We start from the raw sequence: 21250 nt of genomic DNA on the forward strand, positions 1-21250 counted from the left end.
AATATTGCATAGGAACCTGGAATGTCAGGTCCATGAATCAAGGCAAATTGGAAGTGGTCAAACAAGAGATGGCAAGGGTGAATGTCGACATTCTAGGAATCAGTGAACTAAAATGGACTAGAATGGGTGAATTTAACTCAGATGACCATTATATCTACTATTGTGGGCAGGAATCCCTCAGAAGAAATGGAGTAGCCATCATGGTCAACAAAAGAGTCCGAAATGCAGTACTTGGATGCAATCTCAAAAACGACAGAATGATCTCTGTTCATTTCCAAGGCAAACCATTCAATATCACAGTTATCCAAGTCTATGCCCCAACCAGTAATGCTGAAGAAGCTGAAGTTGAACAGTTTTATGAAGACCTACAAGACCTTTTAGAACTAACACCCAAAAAAAGATGTCCTTTTCATTACAGGGGACTAGAATGCATAAGTAGGAAGTCAAGAAACACCTGGAGTAACAGGCAAATTTGGCCTTGGAGTACAGAATGAAGCAGGGCAAAGGCTAATAGAATTTTGCCAAGAAAATGCACTGGTCATAGCAAACACCCTCTTCCAACAACACAAGAGAAGACTCTACACATGGACATCACCAGATGGTCAACACTGAAATCAGAATGATTATATTCTTTGCAGCCAAAGATGGAGAAGCTCTATACAGTCAACAAAAACAAGACCAGGAGCTGACTGTGGCTCAGATCATGAACTCCTTATACCAAATTCAGACTTAAATTGAAGAAAGCAGGGAAAACTGCTAGACCATTCAGGTATGACCTAAATCAAATCCCTTATGATTATACAGTGGAAGTGAGAAATAGATTTAAGGGCCTAGACCTGATAGATAGAGTGCCTGATGAACTATGGAATGAGGTTCATGACATTGTACAGGAGACAGGGATCAAGACCATCCCCATGGAAAAGAAATGCAAAAAAGCAAAATGGCTGTCTGGGGAGGCCTTTCAAATAGCTGTGAAAAGAAGAGAGGCGAAAAGCAAAGGAGAAAAGGAAAGATATAAGCATCTGAATGCAGAGTTCCAAAGAATAGCAAGAAGAGATAAGAAAACCTTCTTCAAGCGATCAATGCAAAGAAATAGAGGAAAAGAACAGAATGGGAAAGACTAGAGATCTCTTCAAGAAAATTAGAGATACCAAGGGAACATTTCATGCAAAGATGGGCTCAATAAAGGACAGAAATGGTATGGACCTAACAGAAGCAAAAGATATTAAGAAGAGGTAGCAAGAATACATGGAAGAACTGTACAGAAAAGATCTTCACGACCCAGATAATCATGATAATGTGATCACTCATCTAGAGCCAGACATCTTGGAAAGTGAAGTCAAGTGGGCCTTAAAAAGCATTACTACGAACAAAGCTAGTGGAGGTGATGGAATTCCAGTTGAGCTGTTTCAAATCCTGAAAGATGATGCTGTGAAAGTGCTGCACTCAATATGCCACCAAATTTGGAAAACTCAGCAGTGGCCGCAGGACTGGAAAAGGTCAGTTTTCATTCCAATCCCGAAGAAAGGCAATACCAAAGAATGCTCAAACTACCACACAATTGCACTCATCTCACATGCTAGTAAAGTAATGCTCAAAATTCTCCAAGCCAGGCTTCAGCAATACATGAACCGTGAACGCCCTGATGTTCAAGCTGGTTTTAGAAAAGGCAGAGGAACCAGAGATCAAATTGCCAACATCCTCTGGATCATGGAAAAAGCAAGAGAGTTCCAGAAAAACATCTATTTCTGCTTTATTGACTATGCCAAAGCCTTTGACTGTGTGGATCACAATAAACTGTGGAAAATTCTTCAAGAGATGGAAATACCAGACCACCTAACCTGCCTCTTGAGAAATCTGTATGCAGGTCAGGAAGCAACAGTTAGAACTGGACATGGAACAACAGACTGCTTCCAAATAGGAAAAGGAGTACGTCAAGGCTGTATATCGTCACCCTGCTTATTTAACTTCTATGCAGAGTACATCATGAGAAACGCTGGACTGAAAGAAACACAAGCTGGAATCAAGATTGCTGGGAGAAATATCAATCACCTCAGATATGCAGATGACACCACCCTTATTGCAGCAAGTGAAGAGGAACTAAAAAGCCTCTTGATGAAAGTGAAAGAGGAGAGTGAAAAAGTTGGCTTAAAGCTCAACATTCAGAAAACGAAGATCATGGCATCCGGTCCCATCACTTCATGGGAAATAGATGGGGAAATAGTGGAAACAGTGTCAGACTTTATTTTTTGGGGCTCCAAAATCACTGCAGATGGTGACTGCAGCCATGAAATTAAAAGACACTTACTCCTTGGAAGAAAAGTTATGACCAACCTAGATAGCATATTCAAAAGCAGAGACATTACTTTGCTGACTAAGGTCCGTCTAGTCAAGGCTATGGTTTTTCCTGTGGTCATGTATGGATGTGAGAGTTGGACTGTGAAGAAGGCTGAGCACTGAAGAATTGACGCTTTTGAACTGTGGTGTTGGAGAAGACTCTTGAGAGTCCCTTGGACTGCAAGGAGATCCAACCAGTCCATTCTGAAGGAGATCAACCCTGGGATTTCTTTGGAGGGAATGATGCTAAAGCTGAAATTCCAGTAGTTTGGCCACCTCATGGGAAGAGTTGACTGATTGGAAAAGACTCTGATGCTGGGAGGGATTGGGGGCAGGAGGAGAAGGGGACAACCAAGGATGAGATGGCTGGATGGCATCACGGACTGGATGAACATGAGTCTGAGTGAACTCCGGGAGATGGTGATGAACAGGGAGGCCTGGCGTGCTGCGGTTCATGGGGTCGCAAAGAGTAGGATATGACTGAGCGACTGAGATGAACTGAACTGAACCACGAACCACATCCACACACTCAGCAGTGGCCACAGCGCTGGAAAAGGTCAGTTTTCATTCCAATACCAAAGAAGGGCAATGCCAAAAATGTTCAAAATATCATACAATTGCACTCATCTCACACGCTAGCAAAGTAATGCTCAAAATTCTCCAACCCAAGCTTAAACAGTGCATGCACTATGAATTTGCAGATGTTCAAGCTGGATTTAGAAAAGGCAAAGGAACCGGAGATCAAATTACCAACCTTCTTTGGATCATTGACAAAGCAAGAGAGTTCCAGAAAAGCATCTACTTCTGCTTTATTGACTACTCCAAAGCCTTTGGCTGTATGAATCATGACAAAGTGCAGAAAATTATTAAAGAGATGGGAATACCAAACCACTTTACCTGCCTCCTGAGAAATCTGTATGCAAGTCAAGAAGAAACAGTAAGAACTAGACATGGAACAACAGACTGGTTACAAATCAAAAAAGGCAAGGCTGTGTTTTGTCACCCTGCTTATTTAACTTATATGCAGAGTACATCATGCGAAATGCTGGGCTGGAAGAAGCACAAGCTGGAATCAAGATTGCCGGGAGAAATATCAAAAAACCTCAGCTATGCAGATGACACCACTTTCATGGCAGAAAGTGAAGAAAAACTAAAGAGCCTCTTGAGGAAAGTGAAAAAGGAGAGTGAAAAAGTTGGCTTAAAACGCAACATTCAGAAAACTAAGATCATGGCATCCAGTCCCATCACTTCATGGCAAACAGGTGGAGAAACAATGGAAACAGTGAGAGTCTATTTTGGGGGCTCCAAAATCACTGCAGATGGTGAATGCAGCCATGAAATGAAAAGATGCTTGCTCTTTGGGAGAAATGCTATGACCACCCTAGATAGCACATTAAAAAGCAGAGACATTACTTTGCCAACAAAGGTCCATCTAGTTAAAGATATGGTTTTTCCAATAGTCGTGTATGGATGTGATAATTGGACTATAAAGAAATCTGAGCATGGAAGAACTGATGCTTTTGAACAGTGGTATTGGAGAAGACTCTTCAGAGTCAATCAAACCAGTCAATTCTAAAGGAAATCAGTCCTGAATATTCATTGGAAGGATTGATACTGAACCTGAAGCGCCAATACTTTGGCCACCTGATGTGAAGAATTGACTCCTTAGAAAAGACCCTGATGCTGGGAAAGATTGAGGGCAGGAGGAAAAGGGGACAACAGAAGATGAGATGTTGGATGGCATCACCGACTCAATTGACGTGAGTTTGAGCAAACCCTGGGAATTGGTGATGGACAGGGAAGCCTGGTGTGCTGCAGTCCATGGGGTTGCAAAGAGTTGGACAGGACTGAGCGACTGAACTGAACTGAAGCACGTCCAATGCTCCATATAAAGGAAACAGCCTGGATCTCTTCATTTGAAAAAGGTTATCAGAGAAGAAACCAAATTATAACTGAAGGCAGCAAGGCCAGCCTCCGTCAGGAGAGTCTAGAGCCTCTTCCCCTCTGTGTGGTCATGCCAGGAGAACTAGGCTTTGATGACTTACAGCCAGTCACACAGGCCCATCCTCACCGAGACCGTTATCCTCAGCATCAAAGGCTGGCAGACTTCCAGGCAGCCCGTTAATGACTATGTGACTTAAACATGGTGGGCCATGTGCCTCTCATGTTTAGGTGGCCTCTACACTCCAAAACACAGTTTCCACTCACTGTTCCATTTGATTTGTTTTTTTAATTAATTTTTTGATGTGGACCACTTTTTTAAAAGTCTCTATTGAATTTGTTACAGTATTGTTTCTGCTTTATAGCTTGGTTTTTTGACCACGAGGCATGTAGGATCTTAGCTACCTGACGAGGGATTGAACCCACACCCCCGGAACTGGAAAGTGAAGTTTTAACCATTGGACCACCAGGGAAGTGTTTGCATTTGACCTTAATCAGGGTACTGTGATAGGTAGGGCAGGTAGGATTTTCCCATCTAACATGTAGAGAAACTGAGGCAAATAGCCTGGGTGAATCACCCCAAAATTATCCAATCACTCAGTGGTAGAAGCAGGATCAAAACCTAGATCTCCCACTTCTGAACCCATGCTCTGACTCATGGGGCCTGCCGACCCTGTGCCGGGAGACTCACCTTTCTCGTAGGTGGCCCCCCACCCGGAAATCCAGCAGGTCTGAGTTGGCTCTAGCATCATGCCTGGATTGGGCAGACACACTGGCTTCACTTTGTCTGTTTCATGAGAAGAAAACGCCATGAGTGGGTCTGGTCTAACTGAAGGCCCCGGGTGATGGTCTCCACCTGGACCTTCCCACGTGCATGCACCGGGCCTGGGACCACCAGCCTGTGGCCCAAGGAGACGTCTAGATTCCAATGTGCCTAGCATCCTCTTCCTCCCCCTGCCAGGACCCTTTTTCTAAGAGACGAGAAGTTCATCTCTGGAAGTTAGGGTTTGGGAAAACTGAAGGTCAACAGTCAACAGTCCTGTGATGCAGATAGTTGACACTGGGCACGGCAGGGCCGTATCAACTACTGACTAAACTGATGATGATGCAGGCAAATGATCAGTGTATTAAAACAAAGGCAGTGTCAACTGCCACTGACCAGACCCTGATTATGAAATGACTTTTGTAGACGTGCATGTGTGCTAGGCTGTCACTGTGTGGTGGAGGAAAAACGTGGTGGCCGCATCACTCGGTGGCCACAGGCACACTTGGGGGCGGCTCAGTCTCTGCTAAACCCTCTTCTAGCAGTCATCCCCTCCCCCAGCCCCGCACACGATAGCTCAATGCACATTTCCTCCATCCAGTCTTCACAGCAGTTTCATTTCCAATCAGCCTCTTAAGATTTGGTCCAAACTGTTCACACACCCCGGGCTGCTGAAACACAGGTACGCACCGTTGAAAGTCAGAGGCGTCTGCAGCTTCATTAGAGCGATGTCATTGTTCTTGGTCTTGGAATCATAATTTGGGTGGGAAATCACTTTTGCTACTCGGTATCCATTTCCATAGAACATGTAAGATTGTTTCAAGATTCCCGCAAAGGCCGCCCATATCTTGGGATTGTTAAGAGGTCTGGAAGACAGAGAGGAACACCGCTCAGCATGTAAGGATGGCAGACACACACCACGCATTCCACAGTTCTCAAAAGTCATCAGCCCCCGAGGTGGCATGACTTGTCAGAAGCCACACCAGAATGGTCTCAGGCTCTTCTCTCTCCCCATCTTACACAGCCTCACCCTCCCAGACCTCTCTCCTTTACTTCATCAGTGAATCATTTTCCTCCCGTATTTCTGTACCAGCCTGCAAACCCTCGCAATTCCAAGAATACTTATGCGTGTGTGCTAAGTCGCTTCAGTCATGTCTGACTCTTTGTGCCCCTATAGACTATAGCCTGCAATGCTCCTCTGTTCATGGAATTTTCCAGGCAAGCATACTGGAGTGGGCTGCCCTGCCCTCCTCCAGGGGATCTTCCTGACCCAGGGATCAAACCCATGTCTGTTACATTTCCTGCATCAGCAGGCAGGTTCTTTACCACTAGCGCCACCTGGGAAGGCCAACAACACTTATTCTTGAATCTAAATGTCTCCCTGAGGTTTGAAACCCCATTTCCAGCATGACTGGGTCTTACTTATCTTTATATACTAGAACATCTCCTGGCACACAGTAGGTGCTTAATAAATGTGTACCGGGGAGTAGACTCTGAGTCTAATAACCACTCAGGCACTACCTTCTTTTGGGTGCTTCCCTTCCAAGAAAATCCCAAGTCTTAGAGGCCATGGAATCTTGTGGATGGACACTCCTGAGTTATACACACTCCTTCCTTCAATCTTCGCAACAACCCTCGAAACAGCACACCTGACTTACAGGTGCAGACACTTCTGTCAGACACCTGGGGTGAACTGTCTGAGGCTAATCAGTCAGGGAACAGCCAAGTCAGGCCCAGCCTCACTCTAAACATGACAAACAGCTACCGTGAGTGAGGGTTTTTCAAAACATCCATGTGACCAAAAAAAATTCCTTGTTTAAGAAAGAAGGAGGAAGAACAGTATCTTCTACAAAAGCTAACACTATCAGTGATGGCCACCCTCACCCCTCCCCACCCATCTGTATGGGCAACTCTGGGGCCCAGGCTGCTTAATGGATCACAGAGAACCTTCCGGCAGGACAGCCTGAGGTGTGAGTGTCTCCAAGATTCTCTGAGTGTCTCTCTGGGGACGAGCAGCCAGGGAGCCCAAACCTGTCGAGAGGGCAGCGGCCTCAGGAAGGATAGGACCGAGCTGAGAAGACTGTGGACTGGAATTCGTCCTGATCATAGCATCACCCCAGCCTTACACTGCATCCCTGTGCTGACTCAAAGCGATGGACACACGCTATGGGATGTGTTGGCCACAGTTTCACGTGCTTCACAAGTCATCTGACCCTCCCTGTGACGCCAGGGAGGCGCCCTCAGAAGCCCCACCTGTCCCCAGGGAAACCGGAGCCTGCGGGAGTCAGGGACTTTGCTCAAGGCCTCCGGCAGAGGCACCGCAGAAGCCCAGGCTCCGCCCCCTACTCCTCTGGTTCCGCCCCTTCCCTCAGGCCACGCCCCCTTTCTCAGGCCCCGCCTCCTCGAGACTTACTCCTCTACACAGTGCGCGGCTGTCACGATCCACTCCGGGGTGATGATGGAGCCCCCGCAGACGTGGATGCCCTGCACGTGCAGGCTAACCTGCCAGGGCCATTCGCCCGAGTAAGCATTCGATCCCCCCACGATCCGGCTCTGGCGACTCGTCTTCACGGAGACCCCGCATTCTGACAGTGACAAGCACAGTGCAGCCGGCCAGTGAGCAAAGCAGGGCCGCCCCCACCCAATCCCACTACGCCCCTGCCGCCCCACCTTCCTGCCTCCCCCGGACACCTGCCACATTGTGTGCCCAGACAGTTCCCATCCCAAGGTTCCGATCCCTTGGGTCGGCCAGGGTGACCATTATCTCCTCTTGTGCCTGTTTCTTTGGGCTCTGACTTTAGAAAATGCTGCCTGGTCTCTTTTGGCTCGGCTAGGGGGGCCAGAGGACACTCCTCGAGCAACCACCCCTACCCCATCCCCGCAGCCACCTCCAGGAAGCTCCACTTCTGATAGCCCTGGATGCCACCTGTTGCTTGGCACTTGTGTGATTCCATCAGCATCTCCCAGATACCCATGTAGCAGGGCAGATAACAAAGGCCCTGGGACCCCCTTGAATGCTCAGAGACCCCAATATTCCTGAACAAAGCTAAGGAGGGCTTTTCTCCTATGCACTGCTCTCAAACCATCACAAGGTGGACAGCGTGGGCAGGAGGGCAGGGCAGGCACCATGCTCTCCTGGCACCTAAAGAAGCTTGAACCAACCTGTGTGGGAAGTTACTGCCAGGACCACTGGGGAATGGTGTTCACCCTGGAACGACTGCCTGCTTCACCTGTTCAAACTGGGAATCCAAGCTTCAGGACCGAGACCCATACGGGAAGAGGATGGGGCCATACCAGAGAAATGAGTTCAGGGACAGTATCCTCCATACCCATAAAAGGTTTGGAAAATGTGAAAGTGTTAGTTGCTCAGTCATGTCTAACTCTTTGCGACTCCATGGATTGTAGCCCATCAGGTTCCTCTGTCCATGGAATTTTCCAGGCAAGAATATTGGAGTGGGTTGCCATTTCCTTCTCCAAGGGATCTTCCTGACAGAGGGACTGAGCTCAGATCTTCCGCAGTGCAGGAAGATTCTTTACTGTCTGAGCCACCAGGGAAGCCCAAAAAGGTTGGAAACTATAAGTAGTCCAAACGCTGGAATGGGGACACCCATGGGTCTCCAGCCCCACAATGTGGACACCACAGAGAGGGCCCGTCCATCTCTGGAGCTTGTCTGTCCTCAGAGGACAGCTGGTTCTTGGACCAAAGCAGTAGGTATCTAAAGTTATCCAGATTCAAGAACGGGAACTCTTGGGCAGGGTGCTGGGCATGTCCTGACGCGTTAGTCCACCTTCTATCTCCAAGTCCCCCAAAGACACACTGGGATACATTTCAGTAAGGTATCAAATTTGATACTATTTGATTTTGGTATCAAATGGAATACCAAAATGTATCCCATTTTAGAAACACAAAACAGAAAACCAAGAACCACTTACCTATGCAGCGTAAAGAAACCACTGTTTTTGAAGAACAGACATCGCTGCAAAAGAAGAGGGGGAAATTCTGGTCACTATAACAATCAAGACATTGGATTCTCAAAATACTTGGAAATAAATATTTTCTTCCAATGTTCTCACTCCCTGCCTCTTTAGATATAGAAGAGTTTGCAATTGAAGACATGAATAGAGAAAGTAAATACATAGGGGGACAGTAGTAAAGAGTAGACACCAAGTCAAACTGGAAGGTTAAAATCCAAGCTGTGTGACCTTGGGCAAGGCACTTAACCTCACTGTGCCCCGATTTCCCCATCAACAGAATGGGCTAATAATAGTACCAAAGGTAGTTGTGAAGATAATCACACATTGTGTGTGTGTGTGTGTTAGTCATTCAATTGTGTCAAGTCAAAACACACATCATATCAGCTGTTATTTTTTTTCTTGGAGTTTAAAATCATCCTTTAATTTTGTAAGGAAGGCTTTTGTAAACTTCCAGCTTCTTGTAACTGCTTTATATGAACTGCACAGAAAACTATACAACCATTTGCCTGGGAACAGAAGAAGAGTTACTCCTTGGGAGGCAAACATTCCAGGTTACAGATGAAAAAGAACTAACCAATGCATTCCACTGTACACTGAATTTTCTCCGACATGTTGAAAAGAGAAGCAGCATTGATGCCCAGGTATTTGAAGCTGGCAGTGTTCCTTTTTTTTTCTTTCCTTTTTTATTTTTTAAATTATGGAAGTATAACACATTTACTGCAGATTTGGAAAATACAGAACAGTTACGTATCATTTCACTATATACTACAATTATTTTAAAGTAGATGAAGATTTTTCATTGGGATTTCAATATCAAACTCTCAAAAATTAATGGAATGAATGGAAAAGTAGAAAGATTTAGTAGATCTGAAAAACGCTATGTACTGAATGCCCTCCTGACACACTGAGAAGGAAAGCGGTGCTGACACCCAGGGACTTGAAGCTGGCGAGGTTCTTTGGAACATAATCAGTTCGTGTGGGGCCAGATCAGTGTTACATGGCAGAGCAGGACACAGGCACACCCATCACACAATCCCAGGTTGTTGTTCAGTCGCTCAGTCACATCTGACTCTGTGACTCCATGGACTACAGCATGCCAGGCTTTCCTGTCCTTCACCATCTCCTGGAGTTTGCCCAGACTCATGTCCTTTGTGTTGATGATGCCATCCAGCCATCTCATCCTCTGTCACTCCTTCTCCTCCTGCCCTCAATCTCTCCTCTGATGAGTCTTTTCCAATGAGTTGGCTTTTTGCATCAGCTGGCCAAAGTATTGCAGCTTCAGCATCAGTCCTTCCAGTGAATATGCAGAGTTGATTTCCTTTAGGACTGACTGGTTTGATATTGCTGTCCAGTGCCACAATTCAAAAGCATCAGTTCGTTGGCACTCAGCCTTCTTTATGGTCCAGCTCTCATATCTGTACATGACTACTGGAAAAACCATGACTTTGACTATATGGACCTTTGTCAGCAAAATGATGCCTCTGCTTTTTAATATGCTATCTAGATTGGTCATAGCTTTCCTTCAAACAAGCAAGCGTCTTTGAATTTCAAGGCTGCAGTCACCATCCATAGTGATTTTAGACCCCAAGAAAATAAAATCTATCATTGTTTCTAGTTTTTCCCCATCTGTTTGCCATAAAGTGATGGGACCAGATGCCATGATCTTCGTTTTTTAAATGTTGACTTTTAAGCCAGCTTTTTCACTCTCCTCTTTCACCCTCATCAAGAGGCCCTTTAGTTCCTCTTCACTTTCTGCCATTAGAGTCATATCATCTGCATATCTGAGGTTGTTGGTATTTCTTCCTGCATTCTCGATTCCAGCTGGTAATTCATCCCATGAACCTGGTCCAAACCTCACAGTGACAAACAGCCCCCTCTGCTGGCTGGCATGAGTGACTGCGCTTCTTTGCCAATCCCAGCAGTAGCCTGGCTTCATGCCAACCCACCTTCTGACAAAAAAGCATTGAGGTACCAACTATAGAATCACCCTCATTTCTGGACAGCATCCAATCCATGGCCAAACCTAGCTTCCTGGAACCTTCCCCAAATGACTCAATACAAGCCCACATCCCATTATAAGTCCCTTCCAACACCCTCCCACTGAGACCCCCATGGTTTCAAGACAAGGTGTGTCCTGGTAGCCTCTGGCTGGGTGGCACGAGATGCCAAGAGGAGACATGCTCCCATTAAGAGCGATGCTTTCTAAGGATCGTCAGATCATTCTCCCTGTGTGGAGGCGCACTGTGCAGCCACCAGACCCTGACGCTGGGAAGGACTGAAGGCAGGAGGAGAAGGGGGCAACAGAGAACGAGATGGTTGGATGGCATCACCAACTCAACGGACATGAGTTTGAGCAAACTCTGAGAGATGGTGAAAGACAGGGAAGCCTGGCGTGCTGCAGTCCGTGCGGGCACAAAGAGTCAGACACGACTAAGCGACTGAAGAAACACGCAACCTCAGGTCACGAAGCGATCGCTCAGACGAGCCCTACCAGGAGCCCGAGGTTCAAGCATCAAAGTGCTACGTCTGAAAGCAAACCGGAAAGAAGTCCTCCCAGCCCCCTGACAAGCATACGGGTACCATGCGCCTCTTCTTTCCTCCAAAGTGTGAAGCCTTGAGTTACCACAAGGCGGCAGCCTTCCCTCCCTTACTCAGCCCTGGTTCCAAGTAACGGAGCAAGACAAGGAGACGATATTTACAAAGAGCCCCAGGCAGCTGTGTTCAGCTTCTCAGGGGGGCAAACCACGGCCCGCTGTTTTGATGGCCACACCTGGCCATGGGCACCCTTCCTCTTAGGCTCAGCCTGTCACATTATTGGGGACGGCCAGGCTCAGGTGCCCCGGGCAGAAGGCAGCCCCCCGGGCCACCAGGAACACAAACCCACTCACAGAAAAGGAGGGGGAAGCTTGACTTGTACTTCTTTCCCTAAACACAGCACCTGGCAGCTGGCCAGCAGGGAGGGGACGGCATGGTTTGGGTGAGTGATGGGGAACTGGGAGCTGAGGAAGCTGTATGCTGTGTGTCTTTCCATTTGGATAACAGTATTCTATACTCCCTTGTGGCTCAGTGGTAAAGAATCTGCCTGCAATGCGGGAGACCCAGGTTTGGTCCTTGGGCCGAGAAGATCCCCCTGGAGGAGGGCGTGGAAACCCTCTCCAGTATTCTTGCCTGGAAAATTCCATGGACAGAGGAGACAGGAGGGCTACAGTCCATGTGGTCGTGAAAGAGTCAGACAGGACTTAGTAACTAAATAACACCAGCATGAATGATTCTAGGAAGACTGCAAACATTTTAAACATATGCAACACAAACTGAGTAGCTTAAGCCTAGCCCTCTCCCCCACCCTCCTAACTAGTCAAACGATCAACCCGTGGCACCAACTCAGGTTCACGTCCACCCACTGGACACACTGCGACCTTCCCAGCACTGCAAGTTGGCCTCCAGGTACAGAAAACACTGGCGTACTGGAGTAGCTGCTAGCTCCCAGGCCCACCCCTCACACAGCATCCTCTGACTCCACGGCTGGGGCTGGGGGACCAACCTTCCCCACTGCCTGGGCTGAGAGGACCTCTGGGAAGCAGAGTTTCCAGTGTGAAACCAGCAGGGTCCTGCGAAAACCAGGATGAGCTGATCACCCCAGTGGGGTCACGAGACATTCTTCTGGACCCCTAGACACACACCCTGACACACACTAAGATGCATCTCTAGTGTCTGCAGAGAAGAAAATCGGAAAGAGGAATCTTCATTCTGTAATGTTACCCAATACCCCGGAGGGCAGACAGCACACACAGGTGGCCAGTAGACCACAGCTGCTTCCCAAGGTGGCGCTGATGGTAAAGAACCCGCCAGCAATGCAGGAGATGTGGGTTTGGTCCCTGGGTCGAGAAGATTCCACGGGGGAGGAAACGGCAACCTACTCCAGTATTCTTGCCTAGAGAATCCCATAGGCAGAGGAGCCTTGTGGGCTACAAAGAGTCAAACATGACTGAAGCAACTTAGCACGAATGCCTCCCTAGAACGAACCCAGAGCTGCTCAGTGATGGGTCCTACTTAAGAGTCCAGTCTCCTCCATGTGAGGAACTCCAACTCTCACCAGCAAGAGAGAAATCAAACTCTAATGGTGATTCTCCCAGACATCCCCTACTCATCTGCAGTTTTTGAAAGGAAAAAAGAAACAACCATGCCCAATGCACCCATGAAAAGATGTTCAACATCACTAATTATTAGAGAAACACAAATCAAAACAACAACGAGGTATCACCTCACACTGGTCAGAAGGGCCATGATTAAAAAGTCTCCAAATAACAAATGCTGGACAGGCTGTGGAGAAAAGGGAACCTTCCTACACTGTCAGGGGGAATGTAAGTTGGTGCAGCCACTATGGAGAACAGTGAGGAGATTCCTCATTTCAATTTAGTTCAGTCGCTTAGTCGTGTTTGACGCTTTGTGATTCCATGGCCTGCAGCACGCCAGGCTTCCCTGTCCATCACAAACTCCTGAGCTTGCTCAAACTCATGTCCATCGAGTCAGTGATGCCATCCAATCATTTCATCCTCTGTTGTCCCCTTCTCCTCCTGTCCTCAATCTTTCCCAGCATCAGGGTCTCTTCCAGTGAGTCAGTTCTTCCCATCAGGTGGCCAAATTATTGAAGTTTCAGCTTCAGCATCAGTCCTTCCAATGAATATTCAGGACTGATTTCCTTTAGAATGGACTGGTTGGATCTCCTTGCAGTCCAAGGGACTCTCAAGAGTCTTCTCCAACACCACAGTTCAAAAGCATCAATTCTTCATCACTCAGCTTTCTTTATAGTCCAACTCACACATCCATACATGACTACTAGAAAAACCATAGCTTTGACTAGACAGACCTTTGTTGGCAAAGTAATGTCTCTGCTTTTTAATATGCTGTCTAGGTTGGTCATAGATTTTCTTCCAAGGAGCAAGCATCTTTTAATTTCATGGCTGCACTCACCATCTGCAGTGATTTTGGAGCCCAAAGAAATGAAGCCTCTCACTGTTAACCCGTCTATTTGCCATGAAATGATAAGACCAGATGCCATGATCTTAGTTTTCTGAATATTGAGGTTTAATCCAAATTTTCACTCTCCTCTTTCACTTTTATCAAGAGGCTCTTTAGTTCTTCTTCACTTTCTGCCATAAGGATGGTGTCATCTGCATATCTTAGGTTATTTATATTTCTCCCAGCAATCCTGATTCCATCTTGTGCTTCATCCAGCCTGACATTTTGCGTGATGGAGTCTGCATATAAGTTAAATAAGCAGGGTGACAATATACAGCCTTGACGCACTCCTTTCCCTATTTGGAACCAGTCTGTTGTTCCATGTCCAGTTCTAACTGTTGCTTCCTGACCTGCATACAGATTTCTCAAGAGGCAGGTCAGGTGGTCTGGCATTCCCATCTCTTTCAGAATTTTCCACAGTTTGTTGTGATCCACACAAACAACGAGGTATCACCTCACACTGGTCAGAAGGGCCATGATTAAAAAGTCTCCAAATAAGAAATGCTGGACAGGCTGTGGAGAAAAGGGAACCTTCCTACACTGTCAGGGGGAATGTAAGTTGGTGCAGCCACTATGGAGAACAGTGAGGAGATTCCTCATTTCAATTTAGTTCAGTCGCTTAGTCGTGTTTGACGCTTTGTGATTCCATGGCCTGCAGCACGCCAGGCTTCCCTGTCCATCACAAACAAAGGTTTTGGCATAGTCAATAAAGCAGAAGCAGATGGTTTTCTGGAACTCTCTTGCTTTTTTAATGATCCAACGGATGTTGGCAATTTGATTTCTAGTTCCTCTGCCTTTTCAGCTTGAACATCTGCAAGTTCACGATTCACGTATTGTTAAAGCCTGGCTTGGAGAATCTTGAGCATTACTTTGCTAGCCTGTGAGATGAGTGCAATTGTGTGATAGTTTGAACATTCTTTGGCATTGCCTTTCTTTGGGATTGGTATGAAAACTGACCTTTTCCAGTCCTGTGGCCACTGCTGAGTTTTCCAAACTCGCTGACATATTGAGTGTGGCACTATCACAGCATCATCTTCCAGGATTTGAAATAGCTCAACTGGAATTCCATCCCCTCCACTAGTTTTGTCTGTAGTGATGTTTCCTAAGGCCCACTTGACTTCACTTTCCAGGATGTCTGCCTGGGTGATCACACCATTGTGGTCATCTGGGTCATGAAGATCTTTTCTGTATAGTTCTTCTGTGTATCCTTGCCGCCTCTTCTTAATTTCCGCTGCTTCTGTTCGGTCCATACCATTTCTGTCCTTTATTCTGCCCATCTTTGCATGAAATATTCCCTTGGTATCTCTAATTTTCTTGAAGAGATCTCTAGTCTTTCCCATTCTATTGTTTTCCTCTATTTCTTTGCATTGATCACTGAGGAAGGCTTTCTTATCTCTCCTTGCTATTTTTTGGAACTCTGCATTCAAATGGGTATATCTTTCCTTTTCTCCTTTGCCTTTAGCTTCTCTTCTTTTTTCAGCTATTTGTGAGGCCTCTCCAGACAACCATTTTTCCTTTTTGCATTTCTTTTTCTTGGGGATGGTCCTGATCACTGCCTCCTGTACAATGTCCCAAACCTCTGTCCATAGTTCTTCAGGCACTCTGTCTGTCAGATCTAATCCCTTGAATCTGTTTGTCACTTCCACTGTATAATCATAAAGGATTTGATTTAGGTTATACCTGAATGACCTAGTGGTTTTCCCTATTTTCTTCAATTTAAGTCTGAATTTGGCAATAAGGAGTTCATGATCTGACCTACAGTCAGCTCCCAGTCTCGTTTTTGCTGACTGTGTAGAGTTTCTCCATCTTTGACTGCAAAGAATATGATCAATTTGATTCCAGTATTGACCATTTGGTGATGTCCATGTGTAGAATCTTCTCTTGTGTTGTTGAAAGAGGGTGTTTGCTATGACCAGTGTATTCTCTTGGCAAAACTCTATTAGCCTTTGCCCTGCTTCATATTCCAAGGCCAAATTTGCCTGTTACTCCAGGAGTTTCTTGACTTCCCACTTTTGCATTCCAGTCCCCTACAATGAAATGGACATCTTTTTTGGGTGTTAGTTCTATAAAGACTTGTAGGTCTTCATAGAACCATTCAAATTCAGTTTTACTGGTTGAGCCATAGACTTGGATTACTATGATATTGAATGGTTTGCCTTGGAAATGAACAGAGACCATTCCGTCCTTTTTGAGGTTGCATCCAAGTACTGCATTTTGGACTCTTTTGTTGACCATGATGGCTACTCCATTTCTTCTAAGGGATTCCTGCCTGCAGTAGTGGTCACCTTAGTTAAATTCACCCATTCCAGTCCATTTTAGTTCACTGAGTCCTAAAATGTCGATATTCACTCTTGCCATCTCCTGTTTGATGACTTCCAATTTACCGTGATTCATGTACCTAACATTCCAGGTTCCTATGCAATAGTGTTCTTTACAGCATCAGACTTTACTTCCATCACCAGTCACATCCTCAACTGGGCGTTGTTGTTGCTTTGACTCTGTCTCTTCATTCTTTCTGGAGTTATTTCTCCACTGATCTATAGTAGCATATTGGGCACCTACTGACCTGGGGAGTTCCTCTTTCAGTATCCTATCATTTTGCCTTTTCATACTGTTCACGGGGTTCTCAAGGCAAGAATACTGAAGTGGTTTGCCATTCCCTCCTCCAGTGGACCACATTCTGTCAGGCCTCTCCACCATGACCCATGCATCATGGCCCTACATGGCACGCCTCATAGTTTTGTTGAGTTAGACAAAGCTGTGGTCCATGCGAATAGTTTGATTAATTTTGAGATTCCTCAAAAGACTAAAAATAAAAGTGCCATGTTATCCTGCAATCCCACTCCTGGGCATATACCCAGACAAAACTGTAATTCAAAAGGATACACGCATCCCAGTGTTCAGTGCAGCACTATTTACAGTGTCAAGACATGAAGGCAACCTAAATATCCACGTGTTGATGAGCGTATGAAGAAGATGAGGTATATATACACAGTGGAATACTACTCAGCCATAAGAAGAAAAGAAACAATTCCTTTTGCAGGAACATGGATGGACCTAGAAATGATCCTACTAGGTGAAGTAAGCCAGAGAGAGAAAGACAAATGCTATATGATGTCACTTATATGTGGAATCTAAAATATGAAACAAATGAATTTCCTTATGAAACAGACAGACTCACAGACGTAGAAACAGACTTGTGGTTGCCAAGGGGAGGGAAAAGCAGATGGACTGGAATTTCAGGATTAGCAGATGCAAACTGTTACATATAGGATGGATATAAACAACAATGTCCTACTGTATACCACGGGGAATTATATTCAATATCTTGTGATAAATCACATGGAAAAGAATGTGAAAAAGAATGCATATATTTGTATGACTGAATCACTTTGCTGTTTGGTGGAATTGAACACAACTTTGTAAATCACCCATACTTCAATAAAACAAATTTTTAAAAAAAGAAATCAGCAAATTATATACCTGTGGTAGAGTTTTTTGTAGAGATCGATATTGTTGGCACTTATGTTCAGCTTCATAAAGCTTGTGGCTCCGCTGTCATCTGCTATCCCTTGGCTAGAATAAAAACTATTCCTAAAAAAAAGACAGAGAGTCTTACTTAAAATAATAGTTTTGCTGCGAGCATTTGCAAACCCTATGCTATAGCTATATCATAGGACTTCTCTTATACGACACGCAGGTTAAGAGCATTTTGGAAAACAAAAACACAACTTCTAATGAAGTGACACCACATTATAACCATCCAATAACCCTGAAGTGTCAGGGGAAAGTCCTCTATCAGTCGTGTTTCGAATCTAATCTGGATCAGGATGAAAAAGCAGTAAGAATATAGATGTGCGAGGACGTTTAGTGTAACCAAACATATAATGTAACCACATGTCCAAATGCTCCCAGTGGTAAAATGCAGACCCTGAACCATGATGAGACATCCCTACGTCATTCACAGTGACACACACTTCAACTAGGGGGAGAGTGGAATTTGGAAGCAGTTCCCTAGCTAAGATGGCAACTTTTTTATCCGGTGATAATTCATTTTGAAAACTAGCATAAGGTGAACAGGCTAGATTTGCAGAGAAGTCACATGGGGACGTGCCCAGGGAGGAGATGGGGGCAGTAAAATGGCCCAGCCTCTCCCTGGAAGGCCGGGCTGGCAGGCGCGCTCCGAGGAGCTCCTGGCTGGAGCCTTCTCTGGTGGCTACATGAGGGATGTATTCTCTTACGGATAAACCCAGTGATCAGCTCTCTCTGTTCAAAAGCCCTCAGTGTCTCCTGCACTCCTGCAGTGAAGCTCTCACAGATGTGTTCCCTCCAACCTCCCCCGCAGTCCTCCCCACTGGCCCCCACCTCCAGCCCCCACCCAGGAGGCGAGCTGAATCGAGGCTTCCACCTTGCCCTGGAGTCTCCTCAGGAAATGAGTCTCTCAAGGCCCTCAGCCAGCACCCGGGACCCTGGTGACCTCGGCGCTGGACAGCCCCGAGGAACCAGGAGCAGATGGAGGCCCAGGAGGAGGTGGGGCTGGGGGTGTGGGGCACACGCTCCCCTGCTGGTTCCCTGGGGCAGCTTTGGGAAGAAGACAGAGGTGTGTGGTGTCTATGGGCTGGCACTTCCAGAGAGGGGCAGAGAGACGCACAGATTCCATGCTCTGTGCCTGTCACCATCACCAGGGAGGACAAGGGGCTCGGAACTCACCGGTAGCCCATGTCCTGGCAGGCCGCCCTCCCGTAGCTCTCACTCCAGTCATCCTGGCACACGGGGTGCCAGGACTTCCTCTGTGCTGAGTACACCTGAAGGATGAAGTTCGGTCCATAGAGGCGAACTGCGGGAAGGGAGGCTCTGTGAGTCCCAGACCATGACCTTCATCCTGGCCTCACGCGGGCCCCACCCTCCCCGGACACAGAGGCTCCAGAGGGCTTGGCTCCCCCTCCCCAGCTACACACAAGAGATGCCCAGAATCTAGCCTTTCCTCGCAAAACGTGCCCTTCACCCGACAGAGCTGAAAACAGGTGTTCAGACAAAAATGAACATTGTGCACACATGTTCGTGAGAGCATTATTCACAAGAGCTCAAAGCGGGTAACATCCAAATGTTCATCAGTGGAGGAACACACAGAATGCAGTCCTTGCACACAGTGGGACGTTATTCTTCCATGAAAGGGGGTGAAACACTGACACGACCCAACAGGCATGAACGTTCACACAAGATTGGTATCCTCCTGACTGAAAGAGGTCAGGCAAAGGTCCACACACGGTAGGACCCCATTTCTATGAAACATCTGGAGGAAGAAGTCTATGGAGATGGAAAGCAGATTAGTTGTTGCTTAGGGCCTGACATCCAGGCTCAGGCCGCCATGGAGCAACCAGCTTATTTCCTGATGCGTCCGTGGTGAGCGATTCCATCCACCATGTGAGTGGATAAACCAACTGTAAGGGCATCCAGACAGTGGAATATGATTCAACCCTAAAGAGAAATGAGCCACCAGGCTGTGAAGAGACATGGAGGAAGCGTAAGTGCTCGTCAGTCAGTGATGGAAAAGGCTGCATACGTCCTGTAGGATTCCAACTCTACGACACTTGGGAAAAGGCAAAACCATGGAGACAGTAGAAGGATCAGTGGTTTTCTGATGAGAAAGTGGTTTCAAGACAGAGGGTAAAAGCTTCTACCCATGGCTCAGTCTTTGAGGTGACCAGCGCCCACAGGAGCCATTCAGGGGCCACCCAGAATCACCTCGTAGAACAAAAGACCCTTCTACCACCCAGGAAATGACAAGGGCCTTAGGAGCTCGGTGTCAGGAGCTGCGGTCAGGGACCAGATACCAGAACAAAAGATGCACCAGGTGGTCTCACCACTTGAAAATCACCATGGTCTCAGGAGCCCTGTGCTGGGAACTGGGGTCAGAGACCAGCACCTGTCCTCTATCTAATCTCACAGTGTATGAGTGTATGTATTAGTATCTGTGAGCACGAGACTGTGTTTGAGTGCGTTACGTGAAGTGGTAGGTGAGATTTTTCACTCCGTACCCTTAGCTACTTCCTGAATTTTGATCTATTTGAAGACATTAACTCTTAATAGTATTTAAATAAATACAACTTCAACATTAAGAAGAGAAAGTCACTCCAGGCAACATCATGAGTTGGTCTTGCTAGAGTTATTGACACGTGAGTGGACACAGGTATTACAACATCAAACACCATTCCATCCAATAGAGTAACCACGTCTGCTCAACCTCAGAAACTCTCCACTTTAGTTAAGAAAATGGTGACAAATATACTATCACCCATAAAGGCAAAGCACTATGTGGACACTTTGCAGAGTGAGTGAGTCTGCCAAGTGCAAATCCTCTGCTGTAGGCGAGAACTCCAGGAACTCCCAGTGCAGGGGAATCCACGGGCAGGACAGCAGTGTCTCACACAGGTGCCCTGACCTGGACCTGGGATATAAAAGAGAACCATCTCCCCAGGATGGCTACAGAGGATGGACAGCTCTAGGGAGGAGCACAGCCTCTGTCTGCATCACTTGTACTCAAGTTAACGGCTCCCAGAGCATGCAGCAAGCTTCAGGCTTTGGGTAAGGCCTTCAGCAGATATCAGCGCAACCTTCATCCTTAGGCATCATTTCCCTGCTACACCTACTTTGTGTTCAGTTGTGTCTGACTCTGTGCGACCCCATGGACTATAATCCGCTAGGCTCCTCTGTCCATGGGATTCTCCAGGCAAGAATACTGAAGTGGATTGCCTTTTCCATCTCCAGGGGATCTTCCCGAACCATGGACCGAACGCATGCTTCTTGCGTCTCCTGCACTGGAAGGTGAATTCTTTACCACTAGCGCTACCTGGGAAGCCCACAGCTACTGAAAAAGTCATTGAAAATAAAAGCAGAAGCAGTGTCTACCCTGTGACAACAGACATAGGCCACCCGAAAAGCAGCTTGCTTAGAAAACACAGAGCCCACTCCCAACTTGCTATTTTAAACAGTTTGCTGTTTTAGTCACATCCTGTGGCAGCTGGGGCATGAATGTGGCCTGGCCCTAGGCTGTGGTCTCCCATCCCCTGGCTGTGTGACTCCAGGTGGGAGCTCACCCCCTCTGAGCCTATCTCCTCATCTGAAAACTGGGCTCGCATGCAAGGTTCAGCCTCCAGGAATGGAGTCGATGGGGGAGTGATTGACGTGCGGGATACAAGCCTGGCACCGTGCGCC

At 46.7% G+C, this 21250-nt stretch overlaps 1 protein-coding gene across 1 annotated transcript in view; it reads right to left on the reverse strand.

The window, feature by feature from the left end:
- TMPRSS2 (transmembrane serine protease 2) overlaps window positions 1-21250 on the reverse strand; it is a 37354-nt gene that overhangs the window by 4715 nt on the left and 11389 nt on the right. The window contains exons 5-10 of the mRNA XM_052645693.1: window positions 18746-18872; window positions 17519-17629; window positions 8975-9018; window positions 7455-7626; window positions 5732-5907; window positions 4970-5065 (exon numbers count right to left, since the gene is read on the reverse strand). Of these exons, the coding sequence (XP_052501653.1) occupies window positions 4970-5065; window positions 5732-5907; window positions 7455-7626; window positions 8975-9018; window positions 17519-17629; window positions 18746-18872 (726 nt within the window). The remainder of the gene's footprint in view (window positions 1-4969; window positions 5066-5731; window positions 5908-7454; window positions 7627-8974; window positions 9019-17518; window positions 17630-18745; window positions 18873-21250) is intronic.

This window comes from Budorcas taxicolor, chromosome 1, assembly GCF_023091745.1.
Source record: "Budorcas taxicolor isolate Tak-1 chromosome 1, Takin1.1, whole genome shotgun sequence".
NCBI classification, from domain to species: Eukaryota; Metazoa; Chordata; class Mammalia; order Artiodactyla; family Bovidae; genus Budorcas; species Budorcas taxicolor.